Source organism: Sus scrofa, chromosome 4 (genome assembly GCF_054392235.1).
Source record: "Sus scrofa isolate SSC_HxYL_T2T_F1_AM1 chromosome 4, Sscrofa_HxYL_maternal_Yorkshire_Landrace_v2.0, whole genome shotgun sequence".
Taxonomy (NCBI): domain Eukaryota; kingdom Metazoa; phylum Chordata; class Mammalia; order Artiodactyla; family Suidae; genus Sus; species Sus scrofa.
The window spans coordinates 108,939,653-108,955,149 of record NC_139386.1 but is presented as its reverse complement, the minus strand read 5'-3'; the positions used below and the strand labels follow the sequence as shown (position 1 = coordinate 108,955,149).

The 15,497-nt window shown below is 45.7% G+C and overlaps 1 protein-coding gene across 1 annotated transcript in view; it reads left to right on the top strand.

Annotated features, from left to right (window-relative positions):
* Positions 1–15,497, top strand: part of PTGFRN (prostaglandin F2 receptor inhibitor) — an 88,096-nt gene that overhangs the window by 55,547 nt on the left and 17,052 nt on the right. The window contains exons 5-6 of the mRNA XM_013997237.3: positions 10,687–11,112; positions 14,317–14,736. Of these exons, the coding sequence (XP_013852691.3) occupies positions 10,687–11,112; positions 14,317–14,736 (846 nt within the window). The remainder of the gene's footprint in view (positions 1–10,686; positions 11,113–14,316; positions 14,737–15,497) is intronic.

Genomic DNA, 15,497 nt, shown 5'->3' with positions numbered 1-15,497 from the left:
CAGTCCCATTTCTTACCTGGCGGCTGGCTGCCAAGGCCCACGAAGTGCAAGTGCCTGGCCAGTTAAAAGCAATTCCTGGGACTGGCACAGTGCATTTCCACTGTTTTCTATTGGTCAGAACCATCACAGAGTCTATGCAAGTTCAAGGGGGTAAAGGAAGAGACCTCGCCTCTTAGTGGGAGAGTAGCGGGGTTACATTGGACAAAGGCCATGTGAGGTGGGACATGTTAGTGTAGTCATCTTTGGACAGTGGAGTCTATGCAGTGTTTGTTGTTTTGGTTGTTTTTTTTTTTTTTTTCTTTTTCTTTTTCTGGTGGGGGGGACACACCCTCGGCCTGTGGAAGCTCCTAGGCTAGGGGCTGAATTGGAGCTACAGCTGTTGGCCTACACCACAGCTCACAGCAATGCCAGATCCCAGTCCGCCAAGGCCGGGGATGGACCCCTGCATCCTCATGGATACTAGTCAGATTTGTTTCTGCTGAGCCATGATGGGAACTCCCTATGCAGTAGTTAATGCTTGTTTCTTTTATTTCAAAAGAAATGTTCAGAATGGCTCAGGCAGAAGTATAGCCCATGGTCAAGTCTATCTCAAGTATTTTCATCTTAAGTGAAGTCTGTCCCAGGTATTGTCATCCTATGTGAAAACAGTTTTGACTTTGGTAATCAGTTCACTCCTGAAACTCAAGAGCAGAGAGTCCTAAAAGCTAGGGGCATTCTTGTCCTTAGTTGCTTGGGGTTGGTGCCCTGAGTCCATGAGAGGTTGAAGCTGATTGAGGTCTTCTCAAGTTCCTTTGTGTTGACTAGACAGATCAGGCAGTGATATGAATGGGTCTGTCAAGTCCAAGAGCACTTGTAGCCACTGGGAGGGCTATGATTTTTTAGAGGGTAAGAAAAAGCCTCTTTACTTAGGATGTATGCCCTACTTTTTGAAGGGAAAAAGATTTAAGTTGGCTTGCAAAACAAAGTCCAATTTAAAGCAAGAGACATAAAAATAAAATCAAGATCAAAAGGGGTAAAAAAAAATCAAAGAATAGATATTGCAAGATGGTTGGGATGAATCAGTTACTGCATTTGCCTCTGAAGTTTTGGAGAGTTGAGGCAAAAAGCGATGTGATTATACAGTTCTCTGATGAAGGAAGACAAAAGAGAGACAAACTTTTTCTTGGCACTGAATTTATCATGTGCTTTTTTATTTAAGGGGCATTGGATAACATAATGGACAGTGCTTTTAACTGTTCTCTTACAAAAGGCTCTAAGTGATTGTTTAAATGGATGTTTCTTATATCCACTCCCTATAAAAGCTGAGGGTATAAATCTTAAGTGTGTGAAGAAGTTTCTGCAAGAAGCTGAGTTACTGTGGGGGACAAATGTTGCTTTGTGTTGATCCAATTTAGTATATGGCTAAAACTATAGAGAATCTGGAGGAATGGCTGGTTCATCTGCATATTAAGCCATCTTTCCCTGCTATCAGATGTCTTAAATGAGCCCTTGGCAAGAGTTGGATACTAATCAGTTCATGGTTGAGCGGTCTGCCCGAAGTCCCAGACTTCCGTGGTGTTAATTGGAGAGGGTTCCACGGGCTTCAGATGCGAGAGCCAGAGGAGGCAGAGCTGAGTTCTGCTGTTCAGGCTTAAGCACCTGATTTGCATTCTTCCCCACTCTGGGACCATCCCCTCTTCCAGCAGTGTGCCAGCGAGGAAGGTAATTATTTTTCTTTAAAAGGAGCTGTTAATCTGCTAAGTGTTTGGTAGAGACTTCACAATTCCTTGCCGCCTCTAGAAGATAGGATTTAGAGCTGCAGAGTTTTACAGGCAGCTACGATCAGCTGTCAGTCCGGGATTATCTCTGAAGGCAGAAGAGCTTTGGAGTCCAGCTCCACTACCTTCTAGGCGTGTTATCGCAGGTGTGTTGCTCAAGATGTCTGAACGTGGGTTTTCCCGGCTTCCTGGGATACTGCATCTAAGTGTTTAGCACAGTGCCTGGCACTTCAGTGTTCTGTACGTTTTTGTGGTGGCGGTGGTGACTGATTGGTGTTTTGGAGGCAGAGTCAAAATAGAACATGCCCTTCTTCACCGAGTTCTTAACCAGATAAGGCATAAAGGGTATGTTAGGGCTTAGAAAGCTAGGAATATGTGTGTCCAAAAAGGGGCTGAACTCACCACCCCTCGCCCCTTTCTTGCCTCCACCCCTAAGTCTGGTAATTCTCTCTTCCTTCTCTGGAGGGAGGGAGTGGGGATGATGGAAAAAAAAAGTGGAACGAATGTGTCACTTTGGACATTCGGGAAAAAAAAAAAAAAAGGCCTGCCCAGGCAAGATAATAAAACAGACATTATGTGGGGGCACAAGTATACCATTCAAATATGTTACCTTGATTGCTCTGAAATCACTAATGCTGAAGGCAACCTCATAATAATGGTTCTACTAAGTGTGACTCCCCCCCCCCCGTAACAGTTCCTTATTTATAGCCTGTTCTATGTAAATGTTAAAGAATATTTAATTGTTATATACACATGAGATTGTGGCAGCTCTCTGACAATTAATCGATTCACCTAGCTGCCGCTAAAGTACCGCCCAGGAATTTTGTTGTGGCACCGTAGGTTAAGGATCCAGTGTTGTCGCTACAGTAGCTCAGGTCACTGCCATGGTGTGGATTCTTCCCAGGAACCTCCACAAGCCATGGTCAAGGCCAAAAAAACCAGTCCTGCCCAGTTCAAGAAAATAAAACCGACATCAACAGACACAAGGGCCTGCCTTCTTTTTCTTCTAACTCCTGTGTGCAGCCTGTTCATCTAATTAACTCTACCCAGTTACCTAAATTTCAAAGAGGGTATTAGAACCTGACCCTTTTATGCACGTTCAGGATTAGGGCCTCAGCTGAATCATCACTCTTGTCTTCCGGGACGTGGCAGGCTTTGAGGAGGCATTAATAGCAGGGTGTGTAATGCAGTTGTGCAATTTGGCCCTGGTGGGAGCCAGGCCATGGAGCCAAAGCCTCTCTTGTGATTCTGCTCCCACACCCCGTGCTGTCCTCAGTCTTTGAACTTACCTTCTTTGAGCTTTGATTTGATTTGATTTTTTTCATGTAGGAAATGTACGTGAAAATAGTACCTGTCCCATAAGGTCGTTCTGAGGATTAAATGAGGATGCAAGGAGAGTGGATACAGTGGTTCCTGTCATAAATGCCGGTTATGCGGATCGTTGCGCCTGCCTTATGGAACTGTTGTGAGAGTAAAAAGGGGTGATCTGTGAAAACCCTCAGGTCAGGTCCCAGTCCACAGGAGGCACAAAATATCTGGTATTACAAATTAGCCAATAGTTCTGAAAAATTTTCATTGTTTTGAAAGTTGAGACAAAGGAGTCAAACGACCCATCATCACAAAACAAAGTCTTTCTGAGTGGGGGTGGGGGTGGGTTTGCTTTGCAGCAGGCCGCAGCTTTAGGAGGTAGTGTGTATACGAGCAGGCTGTCCTGGGAGCCAGATTAGGGAGCAGATCCTTGGTTGGTTGGTTGATTGGTTTTTGGAGTTCCTGTCGTGGCACAGCAGAAACAAATTCAACTAGGAACCATGAGGTTCAGGTTTGATTCCTGGCCTCACTCAGAGGGTTAAGGATCCGGTGTTGCCATGAGCTGTGCTGTAGGTCACAGACTCAGCTCGGATCTGGCGTGGCTGTGGCTGTGGCATAGGCTGGCGACAACAGCTCCAATAGGACCCCTAGCCTGGGAACCTCCATATGCCATGGGTACGGCCCTAAAAAGGACAAAAGACAAAAAAAATTTTTTTTTCAAAGTATAATTGATTTACAACATCATGTTAGTTTCAGGTATACAGCCCAGCAATTCAGTTAGACGCACACACATATAACATATACACACAGACAGATAAAGTGTATTTTTTTTCAGATTCACTTCACTTACAGATTATTACAAAATACTGAGTAGAATTCCCTGTGCTATGCAGTACGTCCTTGTTGGTTATCTATTTTATATACAGTAGTGTGTCTATGTTAATCCCAACCTTCAGATTAATCCCTTCCTTATCCTCATTTCCCCTTTGGTAACCATAATCTTGTTTTCTCTGTTTTTGAGTCTGTTTCTATTTTGGAAATAAGCTAATTTGTATCTCTTTGCAGGGAGAGTCCACACATAAGTGGTATCATGATATCTGTCTTTCTCTGTTTGGCTTATTTTGTATGATACTCTCTAAGTCCATCTACGTTGCTGCAAATTATTTCATTCTTTTTTACGGCTGAGTAGTATTCCATTATATATACATACCACATCTTCTTTATCATTACTGTCTACAGATATTTAGGTTGCTTCCATAGTTTGGCTCTTGTAAATAGTGCTGTTTGAACATTGAGGTGCATGTATCTTTTCAGGTTATAGTTTTGTCTAGATATGTGCCCAGGAGTGGGATTGCAGGATCATATGGTAGCCCTGTTTTTAGGTTTTGAAGGAGCCTCTATGTTGTTCTCCACAGTGACTGTACCAATTTACATTCCCACCAGCAGTGTAGGGAGGTTCCCTTTTCTCCATAGCCTCTCTAGCATTTATTACTTGTAGACATTTTAATGATGGCTATGTAACCAATATGAGATGATACCTTATTATAGTTTTGATTTGCATTTCTCTACTAATTAACGATGTCAAGCATCTTTTTATATGCCTTTAAGGCACTTATATGTCTTCTTTGGAGAAATATCTATTTAGATTTTCTGCCTATTTTTTGATTGTGGTCTTTGTTTCTTTTGATATTGAGTTGTATGAGCTGTTTGTGTATTTTGGAGATTAATCCCCCGTTGTTTGCATCATTTGCAAATATTTTCTCACATTCTGTAGAATGTCTTTATTTATGGTTTCCTGTGCTGTGCAAAAGATTTTAAATTTAATTAGGTCCCATTTGTTTATTTTTGCTTTTATTTCCATTACTCTAGGAGGTGGATCTGAAAAGATATTGCTGTGGTTTATGTCGGAGAGTATTCTGCCTGTATTTTCCTCTAAGAGTTTCATAGTATCCAGTCTTACATTTAAGTCTTTAATCCATTTTGAGTTTATTTTTGTGTATGGTGTTAGAGAGTGTTCTAATTTCGTCTTTTACATGTAGCTGTCCAGTTTTCCCAGCACCACTTATTGAAGAGACTGTCTTTTCTCCGTTGTATATTCTTGCCTCCTTTGTCATAGGTTAATTGACTATAGATGTGTGGATGTATTTCTGGGCTTTCTATCCTATTCCATTGATCTGTATTTCTGTGTTTGTGCCACTACTATACTCTTGTGATGACTGTAGCTTTGTAGTATAGTTTGAAGGCAAGGAGCCTGATTCCTCCAGCTCTGTTTTTCTTGCTCAGGATTGCTTTGGCTATTTGGGGTCTTTCCTGTTCCCATAGAAATTAAATAATTTTTTGTTTGAGTTCTGTGAAAAATGCCACTGGTAATTTGATAGGCATTGCATTGAATCTGTAGATTGTCTTAGATAGTATACTCATTTTGACAATAATGATTCTCCAGTTCAAGGACACGGTATATCTTTTCATCATTTGTGTCATCTTTGATTTCTTTTATCAGTGTCTTATAGTTTTTGAAGTACTGGTCTTTTGCCTCCTTAGGTAGGTTTATTCCTAGGAATTTTATTCTTTGCGGTGTGATGGTAAATGGGATTGCTTCCTTAATTTCTGTTCTGATATTTCATTCTTAGCTATAGAAATGCAACAGATTTGTATGTATTAATTTTGTATCCTGCAGCTTTACAGAACTCATTGATGAGCTCTAGTAGCTTTCTGGATGTGCTTCAGGATTTTCTATGTATAGTATCATGTCATATGCAAAGAGTGACAGTTTTACTTCTTCTTTTCCAATTTGGGTCCCTTTTATTTCTTTTTCTTCTCTGATTGCTGTGGCTAGGACTTCCAAAACCATGTTGAATGAAAATGGTGAGAGTGAACAAACTTATCTTGTTCCTGATCTAAGTCCTGGCCTCAGTAGTCTGTGAAAGGGCTTACAATGTAGGTGGGTTGTTTGTTTAATTTACGCAGAGGTAGAAACCACCACCAACTTCAATGTTTCGCCAATCTTATTTCATCCCTCTTCCCTCCCCTCTACACATAACACACACACACTCACACCCACACCCACACACCAGCTCTCCTTTTCTCTCCCTCACCCTCTTTTTTTTCTTGCTGGAAGAATTTAAAACACATCCCAGACATCATGTCATTTTGCCATTAAATACTTTAGTTTGCATCTTTAACTGATAAGCATTTTTAAAACACAACCACCATTACGTTCTTAGATGATTTCCTGATGAGATCAAGCAGAATATAGCAGTAATCAGTAGTGGAATGCTTATGCCGTAAATGAGCATTTTTATGCAAAATATTAAATTTAGTTCAATTCAGCAAGCATACAAGTCTTTTATGTGCAAGGCACTGCATGCATAGCTCATACAGATGAATAAAATAGGAGGTCCCAGACCCTGCAAAGATCCCTATAGAAGTTCCTGAGACAGACAGACATGTAAGTGAAGTTCAAGGCAATGTTCAAGTAAAACCCTTAGGGAGCAGGGAGCCTGGTGAGTGGTAGGTTCTCTGTGAATGTTTGCTGAATAAGAAGTAGAGAGAGGTGGGGCAGGCTAGTTAGTTTAAGGAAGCCTTCTTTGTAAGGTTGGAGGGGTGACCTGGGAGAATCTGTGCGTCATGGACCTTGAGGAACAGGCCCAATCTCTGCCAACAGTTTTTTAAATTGTGCAACAGCAATAAAGGAAGATTTCCACACAGGCACCAAAACAAAGAAACAAGAACCCACGCACACTCCTACCATTCTGACGTGGTGGAATCATGTCTTTTCTAGGAGTATAGGTCTGAAGGCGACTTCCAAGGCTGGTGGATGGTTCAAATGACCTTGGCACATCCTTTAAATCATTAGGACTTTCACTTGTACATTCACAAGAATCCACTTTGTTTGTGTTTGCCTTATGGCCCTCCTCTTGGGGGCCCGAGATTTAGTTTTAACAGAGAACAAGGAGACCAACCAGTCAATGAAGAGATTTTTCTCTTCTGCGAAGCTGGAAGTCCTATGACTAGGTGCACATGTGCTGCAACCCCTGTACTCTCCTTTCTCCACGTTTGGACACGCAGATGTAAAGAGATCCATCTGGAGGCAGGGGAGAGAGTAGGATGGGAGGACCTGTTCAGTCATTGGCTCAGTGCCTTTCTGAGCAGGCATCCTGGGTGCTAAGGCAGAGGACGTGATGAACGAATGGCGACAGGTGCCACCAGAGTAGAGTCTAGAGTGCATACATAAGGGCAGGGGGTGGCAGGGCTGGACGGAGGGGTTAGACTCATACCGTACAGGGCTGGCAGGGTCAGGCTGAGGAGCGTGTTCTTAACTCAGGAGATGAGAGGAAAAGCACAGGAGGTTTCCTGAACGGGTGACCTGCTGGTGGACTGAGCTGGAGGTGGGTTGGCAGGTTATTCGAATAGTCTGAGCTGGAGGCAGGGGCCAGGATGAGTCAGTGGTCGTGAGGTTTTCCTATTAATGCAAAAATATTTACAGAGCACCTACTGTGTGTGAGGCCTGGAATGGGGGAAACGGAAGCGACCCCGAGGAGGTGGAATTGTGAGACTTAGGCACCATCTGACTGGATCGTGGGAGATGCCACAGTTTCCAGAGTGGGGACAGGAGAGTGGACAGTGGGAGTGTTGTACCAGGAAGAGCAGTGGTGGGAAAGTGAGGAGGACAAGCCGGCTGTGTTTGGCGTGAGGTTTTAGCTGTGCGTGTGTGTGTGTGTGTGTGTGTGTGTGTGTGTGTTTGCGTGCATGTGTGCGTGAGTGATGTGTCTGTGTCCGTCTCTCTGCTCCCCTGCTCTGGCCCCAGCTCTTTTTTAGACTCCAAGTAAACGCTGGCACAGAGCTGTGGCCTTGGCATCTTGACTTGGTGTCTCCGTGGCATCTCAAGAACATATTTGCAGCCCTGTTCACCTCACTACCCCACCCACCTCTGCCAACACACGCCCCCTCCCCAACACACACACACACACACACACACAGAGATATGCATGCATACACACCTGCACACACACACACACACACACACACACACACACACACACACACTCACAAACCGGGCATCGATCTGAGCACTTGAACATATAGTTTAACTATTAACCCTCACAATAACTACGCTTTGCGGTAGTTAGTGTTATTCTTCCCATTACACAAATGAGACAGCAGAGAGGTAAAGCAACCTGCCCAGGGTCACACAGCAAACCATGGCAGAGCCAGCATTCAGACACAGTCTGGCTTTCAGACCCCTGGCTCCTCACCGCTGCCCTTTACTGCCTCACGGTTTGTTGTTCAGGGTAATGTGGTGACACACACGAAGGGTCCTTGGAATGGAGTCAGGGCTCCCCTAGTGACAGCGACTGCTGCTGCTCCGTGAAGACACTTGATGACATGCTGTTCCCAGTTGGTCCTGACAGGAGTGGTAAGGACGGTTTGACTGTCCGCACAGCCAGTTCAAGTCTGTCCCTTCCACATCAAATGAACTTAATGGTCCTTGACTGTCCCCAGCTGTTATGCCAGAGTCCGACCTGAGGAAAGGGTCTGAACCCCTGGGCGTGGGGGAGGTTGGGACTACCTTCTGCACGTGATGGTGTAGACGCATTTCAGGGTCTGCTCCACAGCCAGCAGTTGCTGGAGAGGCATTGTGTGTCAGCGCTTTGCCCAGGGGCAGCTGGCCCCCCAGCTGTGCATCAGCACATTCATTCACCTGTGAAAGCAGGTGGCAGAGGACGTCCCTGCATCCTCTGGCCCTTCTACAGCCCTGCAGCACTGAGGGCTCGCTCACTGGCGGGCAGAGCCGTGCTCGTTCAGCGTTATGGCCCAGGGTCCAGCCTCGCTTGCCCTTAAATGCTTGTGCAGATGACATTTGAGGGAATTAGGATTTTGCGTTCTTTCCATTTCCTGGCCACTGAATCATTCTCGGGGAAATCATGATGTTATACATTTCATCAGAGGTGTAAATCACAAAAGAACAGTTCCTTGACCTCAGCAGTTTATAATTTGTATGAGTCATGAACAGAAGCAATGTTGAATAAAACTAAACTGTTTGATGGAGGTGACGTGTATATGGTGTTAGCAACTGGAAAGTTCCATTTAGGTACAATTATTTGTCTCTTGGCAGGCATAGTGCTACAGAAGAAAAGTGTAGCCTTTTCTAAAAGTCTTAGCACTGAGGCAGCAAACATTTACTGAGTGACTGCTGCATACAAGGTGTGTATTTGGAGCTTGAGGACAAGACCTTCAAGCAAGGAGTGCTAGCAGAGTGGGATAACTGCTGTATAAAAGTGTGATATACATGGCTTATGGGAGCACAGAGAAAGGGTGTCACACTTTGGGGACGCAGGAGGTGGCACTGGAGAATGAGAGCAAGTTTGCAGGGCAGTCAAGAAGAAGCCCACTGGAGTTCCCGTCGTGGCTCAGCGGTTAACGAATCCGACTAGGAACCATGAGGTTGCGGTTCGATCCCTGGCCTTGCTCAGTGGGTTAAGGATCTGGCGTTGCCGTGAGCCATGGTATAGGTCACAGACTTGGCTCAGATCCCACGTTGCTGTGGCTGTGGTGTCGGCCGACGGCTACAGCTCCAATTAGACCCCTAGCCTGGGAACATCCATATGCCGTGGGAGTGGCCCCAGAAAAGGCAAAAAGACAAAAAAAGAAGAAGAAAGGGCACTGCAAAAGGTCACCCCGTGGTGCAAGACTGCTGAGCGGAGAACTTCAGATTATTAGGTGTGACGTGCAGAGAGGGTGACCGTAGAGGAAAGGAAGCAGTGAAGGGGCTCCAATACCAGTTCCTGGGAGGCCTTGAGATGGGGAGTTGCAGAAATGGATTAAATCAAAGCAGTGAACCTCACAGGAGGAGGGGTCTTTATATAAGCGCAAGATAACAAGACTGTGACAGTGGCAATGGGGACCCTGGGAGAGCGCTGGCTTCCCTCCCTCCCTCCCTCATCAGAACGTGTGCCTGGCAGGAAGCGGGGTGGTCAGAGGGAGTGGATTTCACTAGAGCCTGGATCACAGTGAGCTGGCTTCAAGGCCGGCAGAATCAACTGGTAGAGTTACACGTATCAGTGAAAAAAACATTGTTTGAGGAATTTGAGGATGACAGTACACAGGGGAAAGATGACCTAAAGGCCTTGCATTTGGGACAAAGCCAGGGATGCCCAGAACCTGAGCCTTGGTGGGTTGACTGGTATGGGTTTCCCAGTGCTGCTCCACTGGGGGCTTTGAAGCCCTCTGTACGTTGCTTGGCACACCAGTGAAGACCTTGCTAGAATGTGGACCCTTAGCTTCTCAAGAGAGTCTTCTCAGAAGACTGCAACCTCCTGGAGAAACTAACAGCTGACCCCAACCCTCTGGAAAGATCAAGGCTTTAGGTAGGGACTTTGGCTTCCAGGCCTAGGAGGTTTTCTTGGGGGGCATGTGTTGAGAATTGTTTTGCAAAACCAGACTCTTACAGGATCCTTCCCGTGCAATGCAGAGACTCATTCCCACTGCTGCAGTCAATACTATGGGCATTTCATTGTCAGGACAAGAGTAGTGCTTGTGTTGTTCTTTTTGCTAAGTTCTGGTAAGTTTCTCTGTCTAATTTTTTTTTTTTTTTTTAAATTCTGGCCCCTCTCTTGTTCAGAACCAGACTATCAGGTGTACCTGAATGCCTCTAAGGTCCCTGAGTTCTCAGACGACCTCACCGAGCTGGAATGCCGGATAGTGGACATGAAGAGCACAGAGGCGAGCATCCGTTTCACGGTGTCCTGGTACTACAGGTTGAACCGGCGCAGCGATGACGTGGTGGCCAGCGAGCTCCTTGCAGTCATGAATGGGGACTGGACGCTGAAGTATGGAGAGAGGAGCAAGCAGCGGGCCCAAGACGGAGACTTCATTTTTTCTAAGGAGCATGCGGACACATTCAATTTCCGAATCCAAAGGACTACAGAGGAGGACAGAGGCAATTATTACTGCGTTGTGTCTGCCTGGACCAGACAGCGTAACGACAGCTGGGTGAAGAGCAAGGATGTCTTCTCCAAACCTGTCAACATATTTTGGGCATCAGAAGGTAGGCGCTTTTTTCTTATTCATATACATCTTGGTTTAGTTTGCCTTAAGTCATCCCACTGTGCCTTTTCAGAAGCACAGTCATCTTGCAGGTTTCCATTTACATTGGGAGTGCAAAAAACACATGCTCAAGTGACTGTCCCTCCCATCCTCAGCATGAACCCATTTACAATGATGATGCTGAGAATGGTACGTCCTAACGAGGGGGCTGGGGCTTGGTGGGTGATAGAGGATCATCGGGGGGGAGCTCTCAGTGTGCCTAGTGTAAGCCGTCGACACTAATGGGTGGTCTTAGACCAAGCTTCACACGGGCCTCCATGAGTTCCCGCTGGATGCAGGCACCTTTGAGAGGCCCCAGAGTGAGTGGGGAGCCCCACGCTGCTGCAGCTGCCCCTGAGCGGCCAGTCATCCCTTCAGAGACATTGTTCCTAGGGAGAGCTGACGGGAACTGAAGGCCAGCAGTGTCTTTGATGCGTGTCCTCCCGCATACTCAGAGCACTGGCTGCCTGGGGACATCAAACTTGTCAAGCCTTTGATCCTTGATGTGGTCTGTCACCACAGCACGGCCGGGCCTCCTAGGTCCTCCTTCATGCTCTGGATGTAAAGCACCCCACGGCCCTCTGCACGCTTCTGTTGCCTCATTGCCTTGCCTTGGATACCCCCAGACGGAGCCCTCTAGAACTTGGCAAAACCTTCTGTTTCCTGACCATTTCTGAACATTCCTTTCTCTTTCTCACACTAAACCTAACCCACCTCGATCTCCCCGAGGACACTGTTTCCTTTGGAGCCTTCCCGGGTGGTGCTGGTTTCTTGCCACCCTCCTCGTGTAGCTGAGTCTGATGGAGCGGGTGCCCTCCTTGTCCCTCACTGCAGCCTCCAGGCCCTTTGGCTCCTCCCAAGAACATCCAGCTCATTCCACCTCCTGTCATTGCCGTCACCTGTTGACTCCTGGGTCCTCCTCATTCATTCTTTGAAGGTGCTGACTTTTGTTTCGCAGCCACTTTCTCCAGCTCGCCTGTCTCACTAGCTTCACTATCCTTGTAGGCGCTGGGTCACGTGTGGCTGCATATTGGAATCACCGAAGGAGCTTTAAAAAAAGACTGATGCTTGAGTCCCACAAGAGATTCTGTTTTAATTGGCCTGAGGTTACATGCGATCTGGGCATGGGAATTTTTAGATGCCCCCTGGACGGTTCTCCTGTGCACCTAAGGTTGAGAAGCCTTTCATTCTCAGCCAGGCGGAGGCCCTCCTCTCCAGTCATCATGACCTTTGTCCTATTTTGATGATTCACTCCCAGGCTCACACCCTGCACTAAGATGAATCACTTCTGATAGCTGAGAGCCCTCGTGTTCTCAGTGCCAAGCAGTTTATCCTCCAGACGCACCTCCTTATCTTTCTAGATCACTCCCATTGTTTCCTGTTGGCCTGTTGACATGCTGTTCATTCTCTTGTTTTTTTTTTTTTTTTTTTTTTTAATTAAAGCTAAACTGATTTAGCTCTCACCGCCCCCTCCATCTTTCTGTTCCCCACCCCCCTTGCCCACCCCTGTGTCTCTTTCCTTTGGTAGCCAAAGGATGTGTCTATATTCAGTGTTCCCAATTTCTCTCCTCCTTTTCTCTGATCTGCTCTAGTCTGGCTTTTAGTCCAGCTGCTCATATTAAGATTACTAGTGATTCACATATTGCAAAATCCAACGGCTAGTCATTTTACTTGACTGAGCAGGATTTAACTAACACAGGTGGTCATTCTTTCATTTTAGAAATGCTTTGATTTTTCCTTGGCTTATGGGACACCACCCTCTCTGGCCTTTTCTCCAGCCTTTCTTCTCAACCTCTTTTGCTGGTTTCTCTTCATTCTCCTGACCCTCAAACATTAGATGCCTGAGGACCTAGGCTGTGGACCTTTTTTTTTTTTTTTTTTTCCCCCCTATTTAACCTTTGGTGACCTCTTCTAATCTCACAAATTTAAATTCCAAGAAAGAATGTGAATGGCTCTGTGGAACCTCAGGAATCACTGATTCTGGAGAGACATGGCAACACACATGTCCTCCTATTGTTTCGGTGGAACAACTATTCCAAAACAAACCAAAAAACATAAAAATTTTGTTTTGTAACCAGATGGATTATAGAATTATCTCATTAAAGGATAAAAAGGATGTGTTTAATTAATTCATCCATCCGTTCAACAAATATTTAAGTATCCTCCAAGAGCCTGACATCAAGCTATTATGATATAGATGATTGCATGTATGCTTAGGGATTTTTTTTTTTTTTTTTTTTTGATGGAGAGGCAGGGAGGGAGTCACAACTTAAACCTTAAGTTAACATAGACGTGGGCACTGGCCCCAAAGGTTAAAATAGCATCTCTCTGGAAATGACCAGATCCACAAGTGTACGCTCCAGTCACTTTACTTCTATATTGTTATCAGCATATGATTAAACAGAGAGTGAGCCCATGTCTCCCTTGCTCTGCTCTTCCAAGCAGACTGGTTAAGCTAAGGGTCCTTTCCCTGCACCCACTGGAGCCTGGTGGGGAGAGGCAGTTGGCATCACCTAGAGCTGCATCCTTTCAGTTCACTAGAAGCAAGTTCTCTCTCACATCCTTGGGGGCACCAGTAGCTTCTCATTCTGGGTGAAACTTCTTAAGGAGTTGAAAATCCTTAAAACCACATTCTCAGAGTTCCCATTGTGGCTCTGTGTTGACAAACCCAAATAGTATCCATGAGGACTCAGGTTCAATCCTGGCCTTGCTCAGTGGCTTAAGGATCCGATGTTGTGAGCTGTGAGCTATGGTGTAGGTTGCGGACTAGGCTTGGATCCTGCATTGCTCTTGGCTGTGGTGTAGGCCAGCAGCTGCAGCTCCAATTTGACCCCTAGCCTGGGAACTTCCATAGGCTGCAGGTGCCGCCCTAAACAAACAAACAAACAAACAATAGAAATCACATTCTTGTCCATCAATCCCCTGTTCTCCCACAGCTTTTACATTGTTTCAGACTGCCCTGCCCTTCCGGTGGGGTAGCTTTCAGCCTGCTTACCAATACACATGATTTTCTCTCTGTGCTCCCAGACTGCCTCCCAGACTTTCTTAAATGCTATTGTGTGGCAATTTGCAAATAAAGTCTTATTTCCTGGACATTGTGCTCTCAGATGCATCTCCATTTAGCTAAGCCTGTTAGAAATCATGTCTTTCGGATACTTCGTTGCAGATTCCGTGCTTGTGGTGAAGGCCAGGCAGCCAAAGCCCTTCTTTGCTGCAGGAAATACATTTGAGATGACTTGCAAAGTGTCTTCCAAAAATATTAAGTCACCGCGCTACTCGGTTCTCATCACGGCTGAGAAGCCGGTCGGGGACCTCTCCAGTCCCAACGAAACCAAGTACATCATCTCCCTGGACCAGGATTCCGTGGTGAAGCTGGAGAACTGGACAGATGCATCGCGGGTGGATGGTGTCGTGTTAGAGAAAGTGCAGGAAGATGAATTTCGCTATCGGATGTACCAGACTCAGGTCTCGGATGCAGGGCTGTACCGCTGCGTGGTGACAGCCTGGTCTCCTGTCAGGGGCAGCCTGTGGCGAGAAGCAGCAACCAGCCTCTCCAATCCTATTGAGATAGACTTCCAAACCTCAGGTGAGCGGGGAACCCTGTTGAATCAGAAATGGAGCTGGAAGAGACCCCAGGGTGTGATCCAGTGGCTTCATTCTTCTTAGCAGCTTTCTTGAGATATACTTCACACGCTATGCAGTTTACCCGTTTATATAGATCCGTGGCTCTCAATATATTCACAGGGCTGGGCCGCTGTCACCACAGTCGATTGTCAAACATTTTCATTTCACCCAAAAGAAACTCGCACCCTTAGCTGACAGCCTTTGATCTCCTCTGCTCCCCACCTTCCTCTCCCCTGGCAACTGCTCCTCTCCTCTCTGTCTCTATAAACTGGCCTGTTCTGGATGTTTCCCATAAATAGAATATGGTATATACCCTTTGTGTCTGGCCTTTTTCGCTTTCGCATAATATTTTTAAGAGTCAGCCACGTTGCAACATATACCAATACTTCTTTCTTTTTTTTCTTTTTTAAATGTTACAGAATTGCAGCCTTTTTATTTAGTACCCAGCGAATGCCAGTAACTTAACATGATATTTTGATAAATGTTGCTCCCAGAGTTTGAGCAAGACCAAAAATAAATACAATTTCTGTGTCATCTTTGGCGTGTTGTAAATTCAGAACTGAGAGCAGTTTCTTTAACCAGCGCTGGGAGGGAGAAAACACTGTGAGATGCACTGCCGAATGCGTGGTAGTGAAATGAGAAACGTGGTGCGGTGAAAACTTGAATGTCAAAGGGGCCGTGCTTTAAAGAAAACATTTCTCAAATAAGTGAGATAGAATTCCA